This window comes from Pleurodeles waltl, chromosome 5 (genome assembly GCF_031143425.1).
Source record: "Pleurodeles waltl isolate 20211129_DDA chromosome 5, aPleWal1.hap1.20221129, whole genome shotgun sequence".
In the NCBI taxonomy this organism is placed as follows: Eukaryota; Metazoa; Chordata; class Amphibia; order Caudata; family Salamandridae; genus Pleurodeles; species Pleurodeles waltl.
Genome location: NC_090444.1, coordinates 700,719,994 through 700,744,421, shown reverse-complemented (window position 1 = coordinate 700,744,421; position 24,428 = coordinate 700,719,994). Strand labels below are relative to the sequence as shown.

At 45.6% G+C, this 24,428-nt stretch overlaps 1 protein-coding gene across 4 annotated transcripts in view; it reads right to left on the bottom strand.

Moving 5' to 3' along the window:
* TIAM2 (TIAM Rac1 associated GEF 2) overlaps positions 1–24,428 on the bottom strand; it is a 315,407-nt gene that overhangs the window by 227,004 nt on the left and 63,975 nt on the right. For all 4 annotated transcript variants that reach the window (XM_069234637.1, XM_069234638.1, XM_069234639.1 and 1 more), the window contains 3 exons: positions 12,611–13,046; positions 5,826–5,998; positions 1,725–1,949 (listed from right to left, as the gene is read on the bottom strand). In XM_069234637.1, the coding sequence (XP_069090738.1) occupies positions 1,725–1,949; positions 5,826–5,998; positions 12,611–13,046 (834 nt within the window). The remainder of the gene's footprint in view (positions 1–1,724; positions 1,950–5,825; positions 5,999–12,610; positions 13,047–24,428) is intronic.

The window sequence follows — 24,428 nt, the reverse complement described above, 5'->3', positions numbered from 1 at the left end:
CATCTTTGTCTTGGAATTGACTTTAGCATTTAAATACTTCTTCCACCGAGCATCTCCTTATCTATGCCTGGCAGCACTGAATACTTTTCAACTTAAAAGCACATAGGTAAGTGCACTGACTTGAAAAGCCTAGCAATGATTGGTTGCATTTCCTTCAATCAACAACAGTAATAGGGGTGGAGGGTTAAATTACATTGCATAAAATATATTGTATTGCAGTAATTTCACATCCGCTGCATTAGCCTGCTACTACATTAAAAGGTGTAATATATATACTGTTTCTAACTCCAATTATACTTACATCTCAAGGTAAGCATGAGTGGAGGTAAGAATAGCAAATATATACTCACCTTTCAATATAGGTAGAGGCCAATGAAGTGGATAAAATATTATTTTAGAGTGATACTGCTCTAGCTGGAGTACCATAATAATTCTTGTAATAAGCTAGAAGTGTACCACCGCTACCACATAATATTCATTACCACGTCCTGGCTCATCTAGCAGATATAGCAAGATGCTTCTTGCTGGAAGGGAGTAAGCTAACAAAGGAAAAATCATCAACAAAAGACTAACGAAAAATAGGCGACTTTAGGAAAACAAAGTTTGCCTGCTGCTTGCACCATAGTTGGCACATGCATATAGAAATAACAGAAAGAAAATCAAAGCACGTGGATTTCACAAATGCCCAATTCACAAATGTTTCTGTGCCCCTAAGAACTAAGGGAAGCGGAAACTGCACGTTAGAAACTTACATTTGACATTCGAACCACAGAATCAAGCGTGGTAGAATTTTACTCTTGTGAGGTGCACTTACAAATGTGAGCAATTCTGTTAGTTCGGCAGAATTTCTGCCATCATAGGTTTAAAGTAGGTGAGGAATTGTATGGGTTTCTGTGTTGGGCTCCCAGCATAAGGAGGTGGACACCCATAAACTTGTATGTTTTAGGGTATTTACATGCCTCTTGAAAGAGGCTCCCACACTCTGAAAGGAAGTAAATTTGTTCCTATCAAGGGCAGGAGTAAGCTTCTTAATATGAATTGGAAATGGAAAATATTCCAGTATTTAACGGGGCTGTAGGGAATGGCTTTTCTTTATAAGGGGCATGACGTTTACTCACTAATGACCTTTTTTTATTTTCATTAACGCATGCAGAATTTTCTACCTTTGTCTGCAGGTGTAGTTTTTGTGCACTGAAATATTCCAGAAAAGCTATGACTGTCGTAGATTTCCTGGAGTACCCCAGGGATACTTCTATGATTCCCTGAAGAGCTGGATATTGGCTACAAACGTTGAAGTAACCCTATAAAAGGAGATTTCTGCATTTTATATTTGGATCTATGTGAATGGGTAAAGTCCATATTCAACATAAAGCATGTGTGTTCACCTAAACAATATAAAAACACAAATACACAAGAGGGAAGATTTATAGCATAAATCGCAGTGAATCTGAAATAGAGCTGATACACAGGCACAGGCACAAGGCTTTCAATAATGGACTCCATCATCCTTTTGAGATCCTGCCCTGGAATAACCTGCCAGGTGTAGCACGAATTAATGAGAACACAACAGGACTAAATCACTTAAGTAGCACTCCACCAAAATATATGAATATTCAACAGAATAGGTCATTACTGATGACAAATATTATTTCTTCTGATAATTAATATGGACATTTCACTAGAATTACAAAAAAACGAAGTTAATGGAAAACAGACATGTTTACCTGATTCTCTATGGCCTTCCTGTTTTTGGAGTCGCTAACAATCGAGAGCTGCAGTTCAGCCATCTTCTTCATTTTGCTGTCCATATCAATTTTCTGCACAAGACTTCTGGTTTGGCTTTTCAGGAGTCTGATGGTGTCCTCTTTCCCATGCTTCTTTGCAAAGAGGGAGGCGCATGCAGAGTGTATCGCAGTCACCCAGTTTTCTAGATCGGTCTGACTGGTGGCCTGCAGAGCAGAACAAACTATTTAAACTCTGAGACACCAGCAAAGTCCTGCACAACACAAATGGAAATACAATAACATCTGAGAGCCCTTGCTTCTAGAGTAAAACCAACCTGTGTACCCAGTAACTGAGTCTAGGAGCTACAATACAGAGTACAGTTCTCTCCAGTGCCAAGACTCTTCAATCTTTTATTACATTTATTACGCCATTCTGGACGTCCCACGCCGCTACCACATCACCCCCCACCTCAAAGACTTGCACTGGCTACCAATACCAAAGAGGATCACCTTCAAACTCCTCATCCACGCACACAAGGCCCTCCACAGCACAGGCCCAGCCTACCTCAATGAAAGACTCCCCTTCCACACCCCCACCCGCAATGTTCGCTCCGCCAGCCTCGCCCTCGCCTCCGCTCCCCTCATCCGCCGCACCACCGCCGGAGGAAGATCCTTTTCCCACCTGGCCGCCAAGACCTGGAACTCCCTACCGCTCCACCTTCGCCAGACCCAAGACCTATTATCTTCCAGGAAACACCTAAAGACATGGCTTTACGACCAGTAGCTCTCCCCCCCCCACTACCTCCCCCCCCACGCCTCGAGACCCTAACGGTTGATTAGTGCGCTTTATAAGTCTTATGATTGATTGATTGATTGATTAAATGAAGAAAAAAAAACTAGTGCCACTGCAGGGACTGGAACTTACATCATGTCAAAGAGGGCACCTGCAACTTGACTTTAATCTTTTCTTTCAAGACAAATATGAGCTCATTCTCCCTGGAGTCCTGAGGCTTGGAAGGGGGTTACAAGGAGAAGTACAGAGACATACAGTCTGTTTACAATAGGAACATATCACTTTTATCTTGGTCTTCTCTCCCATGTTAAGTACTTTCTATTGGGCTACATTCTTAAATAGACCCAATGGAGAGAGAGGATATAGGGAACTTTATAGGTTAGACAAAGAGGTTCTTCAACACAGAAGATGATCTCCAAAACAATAACAATTACAGAAATCATAGAGCAAGGGGCATCTTCGTTATTTGGTGCTGAATGGACGTGTTTCATCTGTGCTCTTCAAACCTTATGTCTTACTTAGCATTTTAAAACTATTTAACAGTAAATGTAAATGTTGTCCCATATAATAAGGTGGCTTGTTTTGATACCTCAAAGTCAGGACTACAAAGAAAAGAGATGATCAGCACCCACCCGCCGTGTTTAGGGCTTCATCTGTGACACAGTCTTCCAAACAAGTGACCTCTGGGGCGTCCTGCCTATGCGTTAGAGCAGGCAGTGTTTAACTAGGGCTAAGGGTTCCTTCTGATCTCCCTGAAGCTGTGCTCTGCACGGAAGAACAGAGCTCTTCCAGAAGCATCTCTCTCCCTATAGGTGTACTCTTACAACCTCAAACATTTTGGTCACAAGCTGCGCTGCTTGAAGAGCTGCACTCTTTCCTCAGGTTTCCCCATTTCTGAGAATGATTCATTTACACATCTGTGTTACTGTAAGTGCTTCAGTCGAGGCCTTAACCCCTTACCACTGGGCATAAGAAGACAAGTCACATTACCAAGACCAAAACATATCCCTTCACAACAGCGGTTCAGGTGTGAAGACCATGATGTTTTTGACCTCTTTTCTATATTCATTGTCTTATAAATCAATGTACTTGGGGATGGAAGAATGAAAGCACCAGAGCAAATTTAGCTCAGCAATCTACCCTTAAAAATAACTGGAGCTGGGCACAGCGGCGACCCTCTTCCACCAACCAACCGATCTGATGTGATTTCCACAAATTCCACCCTACAGTAGATGCTCAGATCTGTGGTGCTGGGGTGAATGAGATCTATCAGCACTCAAGATCCAGCAATCAACAATATTGCATTAGAGCTGTGCTGCTCTTATCCTTATCTCATTGTGAGATATTTAGCCTCAGAGCATTTTAATCCAACTTCTGTTCCTACACGCATTCTTAGTCACCTAGGGCTGGTTTATTTTTAGGTCTCGCCTACCAGCAGCACAGCCTGTCTGGTTACGAAGGACCTATTGTGAAAGTACACCGGGCTTCATTTCCTTGCTTATTATTCAATGGCTTGCCTTCCTCTTTTTGTGTTGGTTCCTCCCCTGTAGCATAACCACTTTACAATCCCTTTAATTGGCTAACTTGTATCCTTCAACTGCTCACATGGAGGGAACTACTTTGTTCTTTTTCAATCGGCACTCTATGAGAGTGTGCCTATCTCCTGTGTTGTGCTACTCTCTCATCCTGAAAAACCCATCCCTCTGTGCTGTGTTGCTCCCCAACCCTGTCGTGTTTGCCTCGTCTCCTGCATTCCACATATTGTATAAAATTACAGCACTTACTTCTTGAGGCCCAAAATCTATACCCTGGGCTAATGCAGAAGACCAAATGGCTAAATCCTGCTTAATAGAAAGTTGTTCTTGGCAAGCGTTTCTTTTCATTCTGACACAATTTTTCTTTAATTCTGTTCTCAGTTACCTGAATGAACAGTATTTAAAATATAATAAAACCATACCATTTATAAGGGTTGCACTCACTGTATTCTATGCGTAGTTTTGATATCCCATAAGATATGTTTGCTTTTCCTAAAGAATTTTGAATTTGTTTTTGTATTTTTTTTAATTTTTTTAAGCAATACTTTACAGGCAAACATTGGTAAAGCTGGCAGCTCAGCACTTGCATTACATAGGTGAGACCTACTGGCTTTGCCAATGCCTGTTTGTTTTGCTGATCTATCTGGCAAGATTTGTAGGTCTCAGTTTCTTTGACCTTTTCGCTGTTTGTGTCTTTATTGTTTGTACAATAGGTTTCAGGGGCACGGCTAGGACTCAAACCGAGAATAAAGGAATACCCACGTGCATTCAGTAGACCTATTCTCCAACTTAACCTTTGATATGCCCTCGTAAAATAGGAGGATATCAATGCACCAGAAACGAAGAATGGCCTTGCTACAAACATATTTAGCAGTTCCTTGTATTAATCCCAGCTCCTATGGCTTTCCCAAACTCTAAATCTTCTGCCCGGAATTGTTTACTTCAAATGTTAAGTCATCAACATGTAAGTTGCTTTGCCTTACTTAAACCTTCACATCCTGTGCAATACCCCCGTTTACCATTATCTTTGAATGTCTTCAGTTTATCATGAGCTGCGAGCACGACAAGTATTTGCTGCAGGATAGTGTCATAAACACTGCATCACTAACTAGATGCATGATGGGGGCTGCAGATACAGCACACACATATCCCAATGCTGCCTGGCTAGATGAGCACCCTGGCCTCAGCGCGTTCCTCCTTGTGGGAGAGCATCATCCGATGGAATCCAGCCACACTGCAGAACATCTTTTATTGTGTGTATATTTGGAATGACATCACAATATCCACTTTTTAAACAATACATTTTCATTTATATAAGTAGTCTTTTTTTCCTGTCGCTCTCCTACTTCAGCAGCCCTAGTCTTGGATCTGATTTACCTTTAAGAAAAATGTAACACCTTCCACTACTTCCTACTGCCCTGCATCAGTTATCGCCCACTTTTTACTCACTCTTGCGGTTCACTGCAACAACATATTGTTCACTCATCTGTTCGGCTAAACTGCTCTAGAACTATATACATGCTTCCTCCTCTGGGCTGACTACAAGTTAAGCCTTCTTCCTGGTACCTGGACAATCAGGCCCATCTCTCCAGCCCTACAGAAAGAACACAGTGAAGAAACTCGTGCTTGGCAAGCTAGGGGTCCCCTTCTCTTCGACTCATTGCACTTTTGGTAGCTAAAGGTGACCCAGAGAGACAATCCGTTGACCTTCACCACACAACATGCGCATGCGCAGCTCTTCACATGCAGTCAAGAGCAAACGAAAGAAAGCACCTGAAAAAGGTAGACATCTCCGAAGGAGTTACTGAGGCAGAAGACATTCTCCTTCTTGGGGTGCTCGGGGACGGACTGGACGACGCTGTCTTCCGCGAAGAGGGCGTACCTCGGCGAGGGGCTCTGCTCCGTGGAATTCCCCCCGTAGGTCTCGTAAAACAGCAGGGTGCAACCTTTCAGAAGAGAAACAGCATGAGGTCACGGGTCAGACGGCCCCCCTTGCTAAGGGCATGAGCATTAAGAGAAAGACGGGCATACTTTATGGGCAATCCCAAACATGACATTAACGGTCTGCTTCAGGGACGGCACAAAGGCAGTGGGTCAGGACAAAGCACACACACAGCCATGGAGCACAAGCAACGATTTTGATGACTTTGTTCACAACTGCCGATTGCTTGCACTTCATAATAGCAAATTTGCTTTGAAGTAGAACAGTATTCCACACTGTTGACCTAAGGACAAGCAGGGCGTAGACTGGAAGGTCAAACCAGATGAGACATGGAGAAAAAAGGGCGCATCTAAAGAACTACCAGTATTTAGTCAAATCTTAACTACTGCCCTTTTCAGTAGGATCTTGAAGAAAGGAAAGTTTTGAATCTACATAATTCCTGCCATGAACCTGCTTGGAGAAGGGAATCCTGTAAAGGTGTTAAAAAGCACTACTTTTCACAATACACTGTAAGGTACACTGCTATGAGTATGGATGTATACATTTGAAAACACTGACATAAGCAGGGTTTACTTAGATAGTAAAAAAACAAAGGGCTAGACGTATCAAAGGGTTTTACATATCATCTGTCTGGGGGGAAAACAACTGATACATAAGAGCCAAAATCCTGAAATTGTCGGTGACCAGTGGCGGCTCTCCAGTAGAGCGGGGGAGTGTGGCCCTGCCAAGTAAAATGCCCCCAAAAGCCCCAGAGATGAATTTTTTTTTTTTTAATAAAGTTAATTTATTACCATTCTATTTTTCATCAACCTGTCCCAAAACGAGTGTCAGGACAGGGCGGGGCCTTTGGTGCTGGGTAGCAGCATCAGGGAGGAGTGGTGGACTGTGCACTTAAGTTTGAAATGCGCCTGTCCCTTTGGGCCCGATATGCGCACTTTAAACCTTTCTTACCCAGCTGCCTTAAAACAGCTGGGCAGAGAGCAAGCAGAGGCTTCCAGTGCCTTAGGGAGTGGCGAAAGAGGCCACCCCTTGAAATCCTGACACCTCCCTCATGATGGGTAACAGCATGAGAGCAGCATCAAGACTGGTGAAGGAAGTTAGCTGAGGCCTGTGCTGAACACTGGACTGGAGCAAGGAGGAGGACGTGTTATGCATGCAGAATGTAAAGGAAGTCAATTTTTATTTATTTTATTTGTGGCAAGCAATAGTGCATACACCCTCCCACCACCCATTTGCCCGCCCCACCACTCTCTGTGGATGACAGCCACCACTGTTGTTGATCAAAAAGTAATGAAACACTGCAAAACACCAATGCTACAAGACAGGAACTCTATCCCCTTCTACCTATTTCCTATATCTTTAATAACTGAATGCCAAGCATTGTGCAAGTGTGTGATGTTGAGACCCAGTGTTGCATGTTCAAAAGAATAAAGAATACTATGTAATAAACTAAGGAGCAGCAGGCAGACCCTGCACAGTCATTACCGTGCAGGGGATAGCTGCTGGCAAAACAGCAACCCTTCCAGCATCTGACTTTCCTATGGCACACATGCACCTGGCATAACCAGTCAATCAGTGGAATTCAGCAAGCACTTCAGTGATTTCATATATGTGCCGAAGAACGCCGGGTGATAAGTGGCTTTCATGCAAAGTTTTGGGGAGTCTTTGGTATTTCCTCGGATAAGACACACACCTGCAGCTCTCTGGTACTTTTGCTACCTGAGAGGCAGGAGAAGAAAAGTACTAGAAGAAAGATGGGCTGATTCAGAAGGAAAACAAAGAGAAGGTCAATAGGCCAGCGAAGATGAAACACAGCATAGCCTCCGAAAAGAAAGTGGGTGGTTGTTATGAAATGTTCGTGTTCCATATTACAAGCGGATTCTGACGTCAGACATACCTATAATAAGAAAATCACGTGAACAGTCACGTGTAGGAAAGAGTATGTACTCTACGAAATGATACCAGGTTACAGATAGATAACGTGGAACTGTACAGACACTTTTGTCTCACAATTCTTAAACAATCTTTAAGTGAAGAGGAATCCAATGATGCCATACAAGTATCTGCTGGCGAGTACATAGTCTGTGCCAAAGTGACAACAAGTGCTACACAAAAAAGAACATGGCACAAAGGACATTTGGGTTAGGGTTCAGATTGCTGTGATACAAAAACACTGACAAATTAAAAGAAAAGAAATATAGACCAAAGACTTTGGGAAAGGAAAAGTAGTTGGTGCAAGCTAAAATACTGGCACATAGTGACAACTGTTGGTCGGATTCTCCAAATAAAGCGTCGTTATTCTCTCGGCCTCTCAGTATTTGTACACCTTCTTCCCTGAGTTGCACAACTCATTTCTGTTACTGTAGCACCTAACATTTGCAATGGTTCCTGTACGTAACCTTCTCCACGGCCCTACCAGTGTTGTGCCTTCTGTCCCACTGCAAACCCCTCTTCTTGAACAGGGCCTGTAGCTTTGTAACGTGGTTTGAGCTATATAAATCACATACGTGCATACACACATAGGCCCTCATTTCAAAATTGGCGGTTGGCCGAGGCCGACCGCCAATATTTGACCGACAGTCGGCCACCTATGCGGCCAGGAACCCGCCGGCCGCATTTGGACATTCCCACTGGGCTGTAACATTGCAGCCGGCTCCTAATGGAGCCAGCGGCAATGTGGCGGTGCGGCGGGTGCAGCAACACCTGTCGCGCTTTCCACTGCCTACCAAGCAGACACTGGAAATCGCGATGGGGCTGTGCCTGGGGGCCCCTGCACTGCCCATGCCAAGTGCATGGGCAGTGCAGGGGCCCCCAGGGGCACCCCGAGTCCCCTTACTGCCAGCCTTTCCATGGCGGTGTTCACCATGGAAAGGCTGGCGGTAAGGGGAGTCGAAATCCCTAGGGCAGCGCTGCTCTGGCGGATTAAGATCGCCGAGACCACCATGGCGGTATTCCGCCGGTCCCGGCGGTATGACCGTGGTGCTTTCGCCAAGGTCAAAATATGCTGTGTAGTACAGCCAGCCTGTTGGCGGTACTACCGTCACATTTCCCCTGGCGGTCACCAACCACCAGGGTTGAAATGAGGGCCATAGTGATTTGAGACCCTTGAAAGTGCCCGGCCTGAATATGTATGCCACAAGTCAGGCGCCCCTTACCAGCAGATTCCGAAGTGAGCCATGGCCTGCTTTCAACAGACAAATACATTCTGCCTTATTGTGGCCTGGTCCTCACACCACCCACGCACCCACGGTGAGCAGGGCAAGGCCCAGGGAACATTGCATGCCACTGCCACCCGCCCTTCCAGACTGCTCATTGCTGCTATCTACCCTTTGTACGCAGTCTGCGTGTGCATCCCGAGAATGGCATGCATGCACTTAACTGGACTGGCAAAAGATTAACATCTTGAAGTGCCCTGGCTTGACGTCACAGCTTCTCTAACATTATCTGAACGAGGGAGGTTCTCTCCTATGCACGCGTGGTTTCACTGCCCTGGTGTCTTTGTACTCCCGAGTGTGGGTGACTTGGAATCGCGATGGGCCTTCGTAATCTTCACTGTATTTGAGGAACTGCTTAATGGACACCTCACTTCCTGGCAACTGTCATGGAGATTATCTGTGGACCGCACCCCACTGGACCGCATGACTCACGCACCATCAGGGCACCTCGTGCCAGGCTAAATCGCGCCAGGAAGTGGAAGGGCTTAACCACAAAGATCTCACACACTTAACATTAAATCAGGGCGCAAATCTGAAATAAAATATATACATTATTTCCGCGGAACAAACTATTGTTTAATAAGATTATTAAAATGTTATGAATGTTTTTACTTTCACAGCACAACACCCTATAACCCTGAAACTTTCTTTCTGATGGGTGACACTTCTATCATAAAAAAAATAACCGGCCTTTGCCGTTTCTTCGTACAAGGCATATTAATGTCCTATATTTCAGGTTTGTATGGCTTTGCTTACTGAAAATGTTCTGAAGACCAATAATTATGGTATATATATATATATATAAATATATATATATATATATATATATATATATATACACACACACAATCACACAGTTCCTAAGTCGCCATGTATGTACCTTCATGATAAACATATCTTCGATATTTACACTTACTTTCTCAATATTTTGGTAGTCAATATTAAGTGTACAATATTATTGATGACAATGTTTTATCACTGTATAATATGACATGCATCCGTCTAAGGTACCATCAGTGACAGGGAGAGCTGCCAGCATGAAGTGGAAAATCACCAAAAAAGGTTTTATGGGTGCTTAAGGCCATGCATCCCACCAAGAAGAAGGAAACGAGACTAAAGGGTCGGAAGTGTCAAATGTCACACCATCGACAGGAAGTAGATGTACACATCCTCGGAAGAACACATTCTAAGAGAACATGAATGCCCGATGACCTCTCTAAGAAATGGAAATTAACTTTACATAATAAGGGTCATAATAAAACTATTCCTAATTTGTTGTGCAAGTAGAGATATCGTACAGTTGATTTTTCGGTTATCATCCTAAACGACAGCATGCACCCTAAATGAATGGTTGGCAGAGCCCTTACTCTACTGAAATACATGCCTTTTCTGAAGCAGACCACATTACAACTCTTTAGGGGTCACAGTGCAGCTTCCTGGAAGGACATACTGGGACTGGAAACCTCTGACTTAGCAACCCCGATTACATGTGCATCAAAGCCATCATTTCATATTTACTATAACCCATTTGTTTCTGAGGATACTAACTACCCCGTGGGTCACTGGAGCAGGAAGGCTTGACAGAACAACAGGCACTTTCCTCTGCCAGATTATACCAATCACAGCTCGGCAGTACTGAGTGAGCCAGTATTGTATCAACAACACATGGTTATTTCCATTCAATTTTCATTTCCACTACTTAAAGCCTACATTTTAACTTTTCTTCTAGTGATGACAGTATAGAGTTGACTTTGCCTCTGCCATAACTGTATTACATAACTGCACGCCAGGCAATAGAACTTCTCAGGTTTAGGGATACATCAACTAAGGCAATGCCTCCAACTGTTTGTATTTCAATCAATGGAAGGCATGTGCCCTCTCCATCACAACATACTATGGCCATGTAATCGTGTCGCTTGAAAACCTGTACTGTAATTTAAATTTACAGATTTGTTTAATCGCCGTTTCTCATTTTAACATAACCAAATTAAGGCAGTGAGGACATAGGCATGACAGGGACAGTGATGCGAGCCAGGAAAGGGCTGTGTGGACTGCTGCTGTTGCTATTTATAACTTAATATTCTTTCAGTATTTGTGATCAAAACTAGCATCATCACATGCAATTCAACATCTATCTACAATGCATGATGCAACGCCCAGTTTTTAAGTGTAGCGTGCAGACAGTTTTTGCTGTTGTGGAAGGCATTTTGTTTGCAGTACCAATACTTAGAGTGGTCTTAGGTTAGGCTATTGCTTAACACTGATTGGCTTTCATGTCAATCTCATTTGCTTGATTCTTAGTAACTTGCTTTCCTTTTCTTGTGTTTGTCCTTCCAGGAAAGCAGAGCTTCTTCACCATCCTTTTTATCACATGACTTATATCCATCCACAGTTCCACATTAAGGACCTGCTTTTTTCTTTTAGGACGCCATAGGAGTCCATGTGTTTTCTTAATATTTTTTGTTTGTTTTTTTCTAGGGCAGTTGCATCTGGCAACTGCAATTTGCTGCCAGGTCCCCCCTTTCAATACAATGAGCTTTAGCACACTTTTTATATCTTTTTAATTTACTGCTTCAAGATGGAATGGTAAATGAGAAAGGAAAAAGTGGCTGCTGCAGCATCATGAGACATACGGAGCAGCTGTGATGAAGCAAGAGTGCATATTCATCATCACATTTGTCCTTAATTTTTTCTTTCTTTTTTTGCTGATGGTATTCTGTCTCTGCAATAGCTGTTTTTAGGTCGAGCACAGCAGCACGCAAGCGCTGCTTTTCCGACATGTTAGTATGTATCTGGGCTTTTAACCACGCCCACCGCACCTTCATCACTATCACTCGTACATGGGCTTGCCATTCAAAAATACTTAATTTTTGTTGGTGAATGCATTATGGTTGTCCCTTCTTGGGGCGGTTTAGTTATTGCCTTGGACACCACCCCTGTTAAATTGCTAATTGCACTTTTGCCAATACATTTGACTGCAAGTGAACTTCTTTCCATGTTGTGTGCTGCTTGACGCTGATGCAGTGGAGCTTTGAATCTGCTCACTTATGTGAAACTGTATTACTTTTCATTTTCAATTTATGTGGCAAGAAAAGTCCTGGTAGGAGTTTACAACGCTAATAGCTCTGACTCGAGCAAATGCGAGAACCATTGCATTGCAAATGCTTGTTACTTTTGCTGATGGTGAACAGCATCAGCAAGAAAGCACTGGCAAAGTCAAAAGTCGAGACCTACTAGCTATGGTAAATCTTGTTCCAAAGCTGCTTTTCAGAAATGCAGCAAAACCAGATACCCTACACATTCTCATGAAGATGAGAGAAAGGGAAAATGTAGTGTCTGCTAAGGACACATGCACCCAACAATATGGCTCAATTTTTCACAGTAGTTAATAGAATGTTTACCTTTGAGGGTGATCCAATACTGTTTCCACTTCCTGCGTGTCACCAGCTCCAGTTTTTTCTCTTTCTGCAGGGTGACCAAAGGTTTGAAGAAGAGCCATCCCGCCTTGCGCACAACCCCTTGCTCCTTCTCGTAGAGCAAGTCCAGTTGCTCTAGGGAACTGAGCGAGTCGCTGCTGGACTCCTCTGTTTCAGGAAGAGCAGCTGGGTTTTCCACATTGGACTTATCCGTCTCCAGTTCCCGCATAAAACTCTCATAAATGTTCTGGCGCACTGCATCACTGGCGATTGCGTTAGAGGACTCACTTCGCTGGGGAAAGATCTGTCCAGAGCCAGGAGACCACTGGAAACTCGACGACTGCACCGGAGAGCCAGAGTCTGCTGTGAAGCCATCGATTCCACTGTCAAAGCAGTCACCCATGTCTTTGCTTTTCATCTCCTGTGTGAAATAGAAATTGCAAATCCGAAAATTAGCCAACGTGTTTAAGAAAATTTCTTTATGACCTTTAGGGCTTGGCTTACTATTTCTTCTTTGGCTTTTTCATTAAGTATGCAACTCAGATGTCATACACAGAAACAATCAGAATAATGAAACTTTGTGAAAACACAGGAAGTCAGATATAAACATCGTATGTGCTGTCATCGCTGAAACCCCTTTTTCCATTCGCCTTCATAATACCCCTCTCCCCTTCTCACACAATGTCACATCCAGCAAGGCAATACTTCACCTTTAACATCGACAACTCATTAGAACTGGGAGTCGTAACCTCCGGGCTGTACTTTTATTTAATAAAGCAAAATTCGTCAACAAAAAACTTTATGTATTAACCCCATATTATTTACACAGTGTGTACATTGTCAAGATGGCTAGTCTTAACAAAGTCCGCTAATACATCAAAATTCCTGCCACTGACTGAATCAGTTCCTGCGCATCCCAAATATCAAACATCAATGACTGGATAAGATCATGCCTGGCTAGTTTGTCACACATCCCCAACTTTTGGCTTTAAGGCCCCAGGGGTAGTATCTCTATATGGGATTGAATTGCTCCACCCCCTCCTTGCATGTAAACCATGTGGAAGGGGCCCTCCTATCCACCAGGATACCAACCTCAGTCAACCCTTCCATCCACAGACTCTCGTGCTCTACCGCCTCCTCCCCCCAGGGGCCTGTGCTAGCTTCAAGTCTCTGCATATGTGCAGGTGGTTGGCCCTACGGATTAGATGCCAGCGACCGCTCACAACCCCGCACCCCTTGTTGTCATTCCCCCTTCCCACCAGCACTCCCTGCCGTCCAGCTGAGGTAATGAAAACACATCCAATTGTCTCCCCAGTCATGATCTCACCTGCCAATCATAACCACAAAAATACCACAAAAATACTTCACAGTGGATGCTTCCATGTTGTTGAGAGAAAATGTTGGCACTCGTCTCAGAGGTGCACAGTAACCGGGTGGCGAGGGGCGTTGAAGACCCGCTAGCCACTCGCTCCCCACTTTTAACAGGGGGGAGTAATGTGTGCATCATCACAACGCGCAACCAGGAAGCACTCAAGTGCTTCCGGGCCGCGCGACCAGCACCTCCAATCAGGAGTAGCGGGGTGAGGGTGGCTGGGTGTTATGTGCCCAAGATCCCAGCCCGGGAAATATGCTTGGCTTGCCGGGCCCAAGATCCCAGCCCGGCAAGCCAAGCATATTTGGGGTCCCCGATGGGTGAGGGCCCCATCCAAAGTATTCAGACATGCAGTAACTTGGTGGGCTTAGCATTAGCTATATTTATTTGTGTGTAACCTGCATGTCAACTGCAGAATCCCAGCACACGTGCATTAATTTTCATTTGCCAGGCTGTTGTATATGGTCCACCTTGGGTTTTGCACTACACTGTACAACACGCTTACACATGAAATACTGACAGTTGTTTTCCCTCTAGTTCCCGTTAATCTTTTCAAAGCTAAAACAGACTGAGTACTTTCAGCCTTATTTAGATAGCAGCCTACCAGACAGCACAGCTGTTTGGTTTGCTAAAGAAAAGCTTGGGGACATCCATCAAGGTAACCCAGGAATTAATTCTGCCCATTGCCTGCCATTGGCTTTGTGGTTTGTAACTCACCTTTTCTTGCTTTCCATTTGCTGGCTTTATTTGGCTTAGGCTCTCCTGATTTGAGTTTGTACGTTCCCTTCCCCAAACCTTATTTCCAGTATCCTTCCGAGTGCTTCCTTTCTGTAAACAGGTCTGTAAACCTTGTTCTTATCTCGTCACATTTGGATACTTAGGGTCAAAAAGAGTTTTTTTCTAGCACACAACAACATTCAAAGGGACTGTGTAAGTGTTTCAGAATATATCAGAAATAGGAACACAAATGAAACACATTTTTTGTTATTTCTGAAGTGTGCTGGAAACAAATACTTTAATATGATCAAAACAAGTCATTACATTAGGTGATGCAATTTCCACACATTTTCGTGTGTGTAGTGTATAGTTTTATTAGTAAAACTCTATGTCTGTGCAAACGTAATGGTCGTTTCAAATGAAATGTGTTGTCTGTAATGGCAATGTGCTACCACACCATAAGTACTGCACTCTACACCACTTCACTCTACTCTGCACCAGTCCACTCCACTTTACATCATTCCATGCCACTGTACTCTGCACAACTCCACTCTACGATACTGCACTCTATGCCACTTCACCCTACGCTACTCTACTCTACTTTACCGTGTGTCACTCTATTAGCCAATGCACTCTTCGCCATTCAACTTTACACCACTGCACTCTTCGCCACTGTACTCTACACCACTCCAGTCTGGGCTACACCAATCTACTCTGCACAACTCCACTCTAAGCTAATGCACTCTATGCCAATGCACTTTACTCTGTAAAACTCAACTCTATGCTCCTGCACTCTACGTCAATCCCCTGAATGCCACTCTAATCTACTCTGTGCCACTGCACTCTATGACACTATACTCTACTCTGCAATACTCTATGCAAATTTACTCTGCACCACTCTATGACACTCAACTCTACTTTGCATTCTATGCAACTGCACTCTATGCCACTCGACTCTCCTCTAACCACTGCCCTCTACATCACTCAGCTCTATGCCATAACACTATACACCACTGCACTCCAGGCCACTCTACTCTACTGTGCTCTGCACCACTGCACTCTGCACCTTTGATCTCTTACTATGTGCCACTCTAATCTACGCTACTGTATTCTATGACACTGCATTGTACACCGCTGAATTCAATGCCACTACACTCTACACCACTAAACTCTGCAATACTCTACACCAGTCTACTCTAGTTAATGCCACTCCAGTGTATGCCACTCTACGTGACTCCACACTATGCCACTCCAAAATACAACACCCTCTGCCACTCCACTATACAACACTGTACTCAACTCTTTGCCATTCCACTCTACAACACTCCACACCACTGTCTTCTACGCCACTAACTTTTAGCCATGTGGAACAGCAGCCACGCTGGTGTACAACAGGGCTAAAGCACATTGGCAAAGAAAACAGCTCTTTAATAGGTAAGACCTATTGGCTTTGCCAATGCTTGTTTATCTTTGAATCCCTCAGTACCTTAAATTAATGTATTAGTCCCATCTCGTTGACCTAAATAAAACACCATTTTATGTGAAAGAAACCGAATACTTTACTACAAGGATATACACACACCTGCTGGAAGAGCTAAAATAACTGACACACCTGTTGTTCAAAGACTGAATTCAGAGGTAAATTCAATCAGTCGTTCAGATTCAGAATCTAGGCTAGGCGATAACTTGACTGACATAGTTACTTTGGTAACTGGACACACAAATCCCTTCCTGGCAGAAGTCTGCACTATGTTGTTGAGGCACACTGGAAAGCAGAGGCTGCCAATCGGAGTGATCTTTCTACAGTAGCTGTCTACTAGCCTATCATCTGTTTGAGATACTTAATGTAAGAGTCAATGCAATTTTTTGAACTTGTATATTAATGAAAACAGTAACAGTATGCACAGAAGAGAATAACTAAATGGGTCTCTGTAAACACTCACTCTCTTTCTCTTTTTCTCTCACTTGCTCCGTTCCATCCTCTCTCTCTTTCTCACTGTACTACCAGGGGTGTGGAATTTATTAAAATATCTACTTGTCCAGGGGACAAGTTGCTTCTCAAATCTACTTGTCCTGTAAAAAGATCTACTTGTCCCTTTGGTGCCATGTAGTGTGGCGACAAATTATGGCAGCAATCTCATTATGGAAGAGCTCTGATAATAGCCTCTCTGATTATGCCAGAGCTACTACCATAGTAGGACTTGAATACTTGCAGTTTCAATCCCTACTGTAGCAATTTCCTTATTTTGCCACCTTTCTGCAGATCTGCATACTGGGGCTGGAGGATGCAGTAAGCAATAGTTCCAGGGCTGGAAGGCCTTTGAGTCTGCAAACCTACTAACCTGCATGTGTTAAAGATTTTCACCAGCTTCTCTCTAATATTTTCCCATAATAAGAAAGGTTGGACATTTACTCCTGACAATGGCAGAATTAGAACTTCTTCCAGGGTTGGGAAGAAAGTGGCTGGAGGGAAAATGAACTTGCAAATGCTCAATAGATTTTCACATGAGCAAATCTACACATCGTATTTACCCATGCTAAAATACAGTTCACAAATATTTTATAGGGGTACGACATATACCATGGGTGCACTTTTGTGACTTTAAGAAGTTGGGGCCACATGTAGGTAGGTTCAGATTTGCGACCCGCAAATTGCGAGTCAGAGCGACTTGCAATTTCGCAAATCCGAATGTAGGATGGTGTCCCTGACACCATCTGTGATTCGCAAGGGCTTCGCAAATGCCCACCTCATGAATAATCATGAGGTGGGTCGCAATTTGCGACCCCCCCTTGCGAATGGCGGCCCTCACAGGGATGGTGGCCTGCTGGAGACGGCAGACCACCATGTCTGTGACTGCTTTTCAATAAAGCAGTTTTTTTTTTTTTTTTTTGTAATGCAGCCCGTTTTCCTTAAAGGAAAACAAGATGCATTACAAAAACGAAAAATGAAACGTTTTAGTTTCATTTTTTCAGAGCAGGCAGTGGTCCACAGGACCACTGCCTGCTCTGAAATTTTTTTTACAGTGACATTCACAATGGGGAAGGGGTCCCATGGGGACCCCTTCCCTTTTGCGAAAGTGTTAGCACCCATTTGAAATGGGTGCAAACTGCGATTGGTTTGCGCCCTCGTTCGCGGTCACAAAACAATCCTACATTGCACTGCGAGTCGCAATTAGGAAGGGAACACCCGATTGCGAGTCGCAAACCCGTTTTGCGATACGGTAACCAGGTTACCGAATCGCAAAACTGGGTTTGTGCATCTCAATGTGCTTTTTGCACATCGCAAACAGCGAAAGTCGCTGTTTGCGACATGCAAAAAGCTACCTACATGTGGGTCTTGGTCCCTAATTAGGTCTGGTGTTAACAAAGACATTTTGTTTTTATTAAACTTCTATTTCTCTCTCTTTCGGCTGGCTTTACTGTGAGTGATCGCATTCTGCTCTTCCACAAGGAGCATATTGGCACACAAAGTAGTTTTGTTCAGTGTCAGGAACTACAGTGGCAATCAGTGACGTAACGAAACTGGAGTGTGCCCCTTTGCAAAGAACATGGAGGAGACCCCTCTCCAGACTCACTCAGGGCAGGTGCTGTGCTGAAGGGGCCCCCTGGAGGGCGGCTGCGGGGCCTTTGTTATGCCACTGGTGGCAACGTGAGCTTTTAGAATTCAAAAACTTTTTGGGTGGTTTTTGCCAGTGTTTGTTACAATGTTGAGGGCCTGGTAGCTCCCACAACAATAAAGTGTTACAAAAGCCATGTCAAAACAAGACACGCATTGATGAAACTAAAAGACTTATAAAAATAAGTCGGATCAGTTGGCTTTGTCAGTGTTTGTTTATTTTTATGCTTCCCATAATCGTGTTGAAAATGGTTACACTGATTTTCCATTAGAAATATTTTTGGGAAATACTAGCATGCATCAACACATTTTACTAAATGACACTTCATTTGCATCTAATCAGAGAGCATTCTGGGAGCATTATATTTAGCCTCATAGCCTAAACTTTTCAAATATGTGTATACACTTTTTTTTTTTTTTTTACTGGAACCAACGTCAGTAGTGAAGTGTGACCTTAAAACATTTATTTACAGTACTCACCCTAATAATGAAGACTTTCAAATAATGAACCATAAATACAAGTTCGAACAGCATTATCTTTTGGAAACACATTACCTCAACTGCAGAGAGTTCCACTCTTTGTAAACAGGCAGCCAAAGGGTTTGTGCTGCAGAGGGTTGGGCCTACTTGTCCCAAGGACAAAGTAAACATAAAAACTTGTTGCCCTTGACCCCAAACAAGATGTCCCGGGCGTCGGGCGATAGGAATTCCACATCCCTGACTACCTTTTTTCTCAAGGCTCTCCCACCACTGTGACTGTGGAGAGTGGGGGGCAGTAGCCCCAAGTTTCGGGCACCCTTGGAACACTCTCCCTTCCACCAGGTCAGGGATGACAGCCTGACACTGGTCCTCCCCTCTGGGGCTCTGTACCCTCCCCCTAGGAGCGGCACCCCCAGAGTCCAGAATTGCCAGGCTGCTTCTGGAAGCAGTCCTGCACAATCCTCCCGCCAGTACAGGGATGTTAACCTGCAACTGATCTTCCAACCTGGGGTCTGTTCCTTCAGGTTGGACCACTGCCCGGGGCGAGGCTTCCATCCACATGCCCTTCCTTCTGAGGTCCTGCAATAGGAGTGGCCCCAGAATCAAACACGGTAGGGGCACTGTTAGCAGTAGCCCCTCCCTCCAGGTCAGGGGGGACACCCTGAATCTGGCCATCAATCCAGGCCCTGTACCCTTAATTGAACTGGGGTCAAGGGTGAGTCTCTCCCTCCCCTGCACCCAATTCTAGGGTCCTGCACCCCCCCATCCTGGAGGGTGGCTCCTAGAAGTCACACCTAGTGGGGTGGGGGGACTGGGCCAACCGCTCCCCCCATCAGGTCAGAGTTTACCCTCTGCACCTGATCCTCCACTCTAGGGTCTGTACCCTCAGACTGGACCATTGCCTGGCGATCCAGGACTTTCTGGGGTGCACACCTACCCCCCATCAGGTCAGAGCTTACCCCCGAACCTGACCATCCAACCCATAGTTACCACCCTTATGCTGGACCACTGCCTGGCAAGCCAGAACTTCCTGGGGAGCACACCTAACTCCCACAAGGGAACCACCTTCCCTAAGGGCCACATGAGAGTCTGGCTGGCGCTGGTCCCATGACTTCTGCCCATCTGGCAGAGCCTGTGTCTCCCCTAGCCCAGAAATGGTATCACCAAGGTCATTCCTGGGGGCTGTGACCTCAGAGCTAACCCCTGACCCTCCAGGTTCTTCACTGGGGCCCGCAACCGCTCTCAAACCTCTGTCTGGACATCTGCACCCCCTCACTAAGAGTGGTACTGCCAGACACCAGAACTGGTGGGAATCTGGCTACAGCCACCCCCCAAGTTCTCCTTACACTATGGGGTCTCCCTCAACAGATGGCCCTATGGTGCAGTCTAGGCTCCCTTCCCAGCGTTTCCTCATGAAACCCTCCAAGACCTGGGACTGGATCTCAGGCACCCTGGGCCTCAGCCCACCATCATACACTCTCCTCTCAGACTGGACATGGGATCCCTCACCCATCCCACTACACTGGGACCTACCTGGGACACTGCAATCCTTTCCCACCTCACCTTGTTGGGAAATACCTAGAGCCCTCCCTTCAGAACCACCCCAAATGCCTCTTCAGACTCTCTGGTACTCACCCAGAGGTCTCCCTCCAGTGTAAGTTCCCTGGGGTCCCAGAACTCATACTCCACCGGGTGTTGGCGTAGCTCTGGAAAACAAAGACTAGACATATGCTCTGCAGCAATTACATCACACAGCCCCTCACATGAATTAACCAAACTACCCTTCACCCAAACATCCAGTGACTCAGCCTTGAAAAAGTGTCCCACATCACCCTACTGAGACTGGTGAGACAGTACCTTACTGTCCCTGGCACTCAACCCACACTCTTCTGGGATGTCTCCACACTCCACAACCAGGACCTCTACCTGGGGGAGCCCCTCTACCTGTCACCCTCGCTTAGAGCAAGTAGAGTGTCCCTCCCACCACTAGGAATATGACTCCCTATGCCAATTACGCAGTCCACCTCAGGGACCCTGTGCATCACTGGAGCTATCTCATACCCCTGAACCTCCTGGTGTGTGTTAACCCCCTCCTTAGAGTCGGGCGCCAAGTCTCTGGGCATGTGCACTTCTTCATTAGCAATGGATAAAACACTTTTGCTGCCACCATCTGAACTGGACACAGCCTTCATGGCTGCCAGCTTCAGCTCTTCACAGCTCAGTTCCTGAGCTGCACACAATTCTTTTTCCTTGGCTAAGGCTCTCTTCGCCTCAGCAATCTCGAGCTGTTCATCCAGCTCTCTCATCTTCTGCTCCTGAGCTAGGAGCCTTTCCTCTCTCTCTAGTTTCCTCTCAGGGACACTGCCCTCCTCATCAGAGTAATCTTCCTCCTCAGAACAATCTGGTATGTCTGCTTCCGTGTTTTATCTCATACTGAAACAGGGCTGTCTCAAAGACCCGTCTCGGGGACCTTCTCTTCACAAGCAGCCCCCCTTTCCTTGCAGAAAACCTTTAGCTCCCTCAGCGTATAGTACTCCCGAGTGCCAGAAGTTGACTTCCATTCTGCAAAGGCCTCACAACTAAAACCCAGAGTCCAAAATATCAACATATCTCTAGCAGGACAATAGAGAACAAAACGGAAAGCACAGTATGTGGTACGTAGTGGTCTGCGATATGGTAGTAGTGTACACCAATCACTGTGGGCCGAGTACTAATGCAAGTCCTATCCCACTGCTGCCACCAGTGTTAGAAATAGGGTCTCTAGTTGGCAGTCAGTTTGCAACCTGTCCAAGAAGGGACCCTCACTCTAGTCAGGATAAGGGAGATACCCGCTCAGATAACCCCTGCTCACCCCCTTGGTAGCTTGGCACAAGCAGTCAGGCTTATCTCAGAAGAAACGTGTAAAGCATTTGCACATAGCACACAGTAATACAGTGAAAACACTACATAAGGACCCCACACCAGTTTTAGAAAAATAGCCAATATTTATCTGTGTAAAACAAGACCAAAACGAGAAAAATCCAACATATAATGCTAAAGATATGAATTTTGTAAGATTTATCTTAAAAATACAGTTCCTTGAAGTCGATAGCTCCACCTGGGGTTATCACGGCGTCGTGAGCAACAAAACCAACAGTTCAGGCCAGTCGCGGCGTCGTGGGTCAGCAACGGTGTCGGGAAGACCTGCAAACAGTACCTGGGATTTGTAGGGTGTCGTGATCCTCACGGTGAGCTCCGGAGAGCGGCGTCGCTGACGTTGCAGTGTCGGTTCCAGAGTTGGTACAGGAATCATCAAGCCCTTGAAGTCACACGCGCTGAAGATCGAACTACGGGCTGATGAACTCAGGAGCACTGGCGTGGGTGGCGTCAGGGGAGGTGCGAAGCGGGACGATGCGATGTGCTTTGCCCAGGGGTCACGATGCAGGTTGTGGCTCAGTGACAGCGTCCAGTGGCGTCGGTGAGACCAGGGTTGCGGTGTGAAGTGGGGAAGTGCAACGTGCGGTGTCCACAGGTTACGGTGCAGGCAGCAATATCGTTGTTGCGGAAGCGCTGTCGTCGGTTGGTCCAAGCCAGCGATGTGGGTCGGGACGGTGCTTGGTGACCCTCACAAGCGGTGTCCACAGGCCACGGTGCAGGCAGGAATGCCTGGTGACAACACTGGAGTCGATGGTGCTGGAGTGGGTGGACCGGGGTTGCGGTGCGGGATGGGACGGTGCTTTGTGTACCTCACGAGCGGTGTCCACAGGCCATGGTGCAAGCAGCGGCGCCAGTGTCAGCAGGAGGAGCGGGGATGCCCAGGCTGCAGCGTGAGCAGGCGATGCTGGAGTGCGGGGCCCACAGGTCACAGTGCGAGCAGCGGCTTGGTGAAGTTGTCTGATGACGGCATCGGTGAGACCAGGGTCACGGTGTGAAGTGGGACAATGCGACTCTGTGCACCGTTAGCAGGTCATTGTGCAGGCCATCAGCGTCATTGCCGGCATTGCAGTGGTTTCTCCTCTTAAACAGCACAAAACACACAGTTCCCAGTGCTGCAGGTCGAGGAATCTGAAGTCTTTGGTGTCCCTGAGACTTCCAACAGGAGGCAAGCTCTACTTCAAGCCCTTGGAGAACGTTCTCAAACAGGACACACAGCAAAGTTCACCCTTTGCACTCTTTTCAGGCAGAAGCAGCAAATGAGGGCCAGTCCAGCAAAGCAACACAGCAAGGGGACAGTACTCCTTCTCCAGCTCTTCAGCTCTTCTCCTTGGCAGAGGTTCCTTTTGATTCCAGAAGGATTCTAAAAGTCTGGGGTTTTGGGTCTTCTTCTTCTACCCTGTTCTGCCTTTGAAGTTGGCAAACTTCAAAGCAAAGTCTCAAGTGTTTGCAAGATCCTTCCTTGTCCAGGCCAGGCCCCAAACACACACCAAGGGGTTGGAGACTGCGTTGTGTGTTAGGGCAGGCACAGTCATTTCAGGTGAGAATGACCACTCATCCCTCCCTTCTAGCTCAGATGGCTCATCAGGATATGCAGGCTTCAACCCTCCCCCTTTTGTGTCACTGTCTAGAGAAGTGCAAAACAGCCCACCTGTCAAACTGACCCAGACAGACAATCCACAAACAGGCAGAGTCACAGAATAGTTTAAGCAAGAAAATGCCTACTTTCTAAAAGTGGCATTTTCAAACAGACAATTTAAAAACCAACTTCACTAAAAGATGTATTTTTAAATTGTGAGTTGAGAGACCCTAAGCTCTACATTTTTATCTGCTCTTAAAGGGAATCTGCGCTTAAGGATATTTAAAGGCAGCCCCCATGTTAACCTATGAGAGAGATAGGGCTTGCAAAGTGAAAACCAAATTTAGCAGTATTTCACTGCTAGGACATATAAAACACACTAGTATATGTCCTACCTTAAACATACACTGCACCCTGCCCCTGGGGCTACCTACAGCCTACCTTAGGGGTGCCTGACATATAGTAAAAGGGAAGGTTTGGGCCTGGCAAGTGGGTACACTGCAGTGGCAGGTCTGAGCCATGTTTACAGGACTACTAATGTGGGTGACAGAACCAGTGCCACAGGCCCACTAGTAGCATTTGATTTACAGGCCCTGGGCACCTCTAGTGCACTTTACTAAGGACTTACCAGTAAATCAAATATGCCAATCATGGATAAACCAATTAACAGTACACTTTACACAGAGAGCATATGCACTTTAGCACTGGTTAGCAGTGGTAAAGTGCCCAGAGTCCTAAAGCCCACAAATACAGGTCAGAAAAAAAGAGGAAGGAGGCAAAAAGACTGGGGGTGACCCTGCAAAAAAGGCCAGGTGCAACAGTCTCTTTCCCTTCTGTCACTGTCTCTTTCTTTCTGTGACCTTCGTTTTCTCTGCCTCTTTCTCTCTCTGACTTCACCCACCTCTTTACAACTCTCACTACCTCCTCCATAATTTCTTCTCTTTCTTCCCCATTTCTCCCAGCCCTTTTTTTCTCTCTTCTCAAATGTTTGAACCATGTTTATTGGCCGTACACTATCTGCCAATGAGTACCCTTTTGTTTCCCAAGTTTGGTGAAGAGTCCTCTAAGCCAATCCTTCCCAAATTGGGGTCCGCGGACCCCCAGAGGTCTGTGACACATTCCCAGG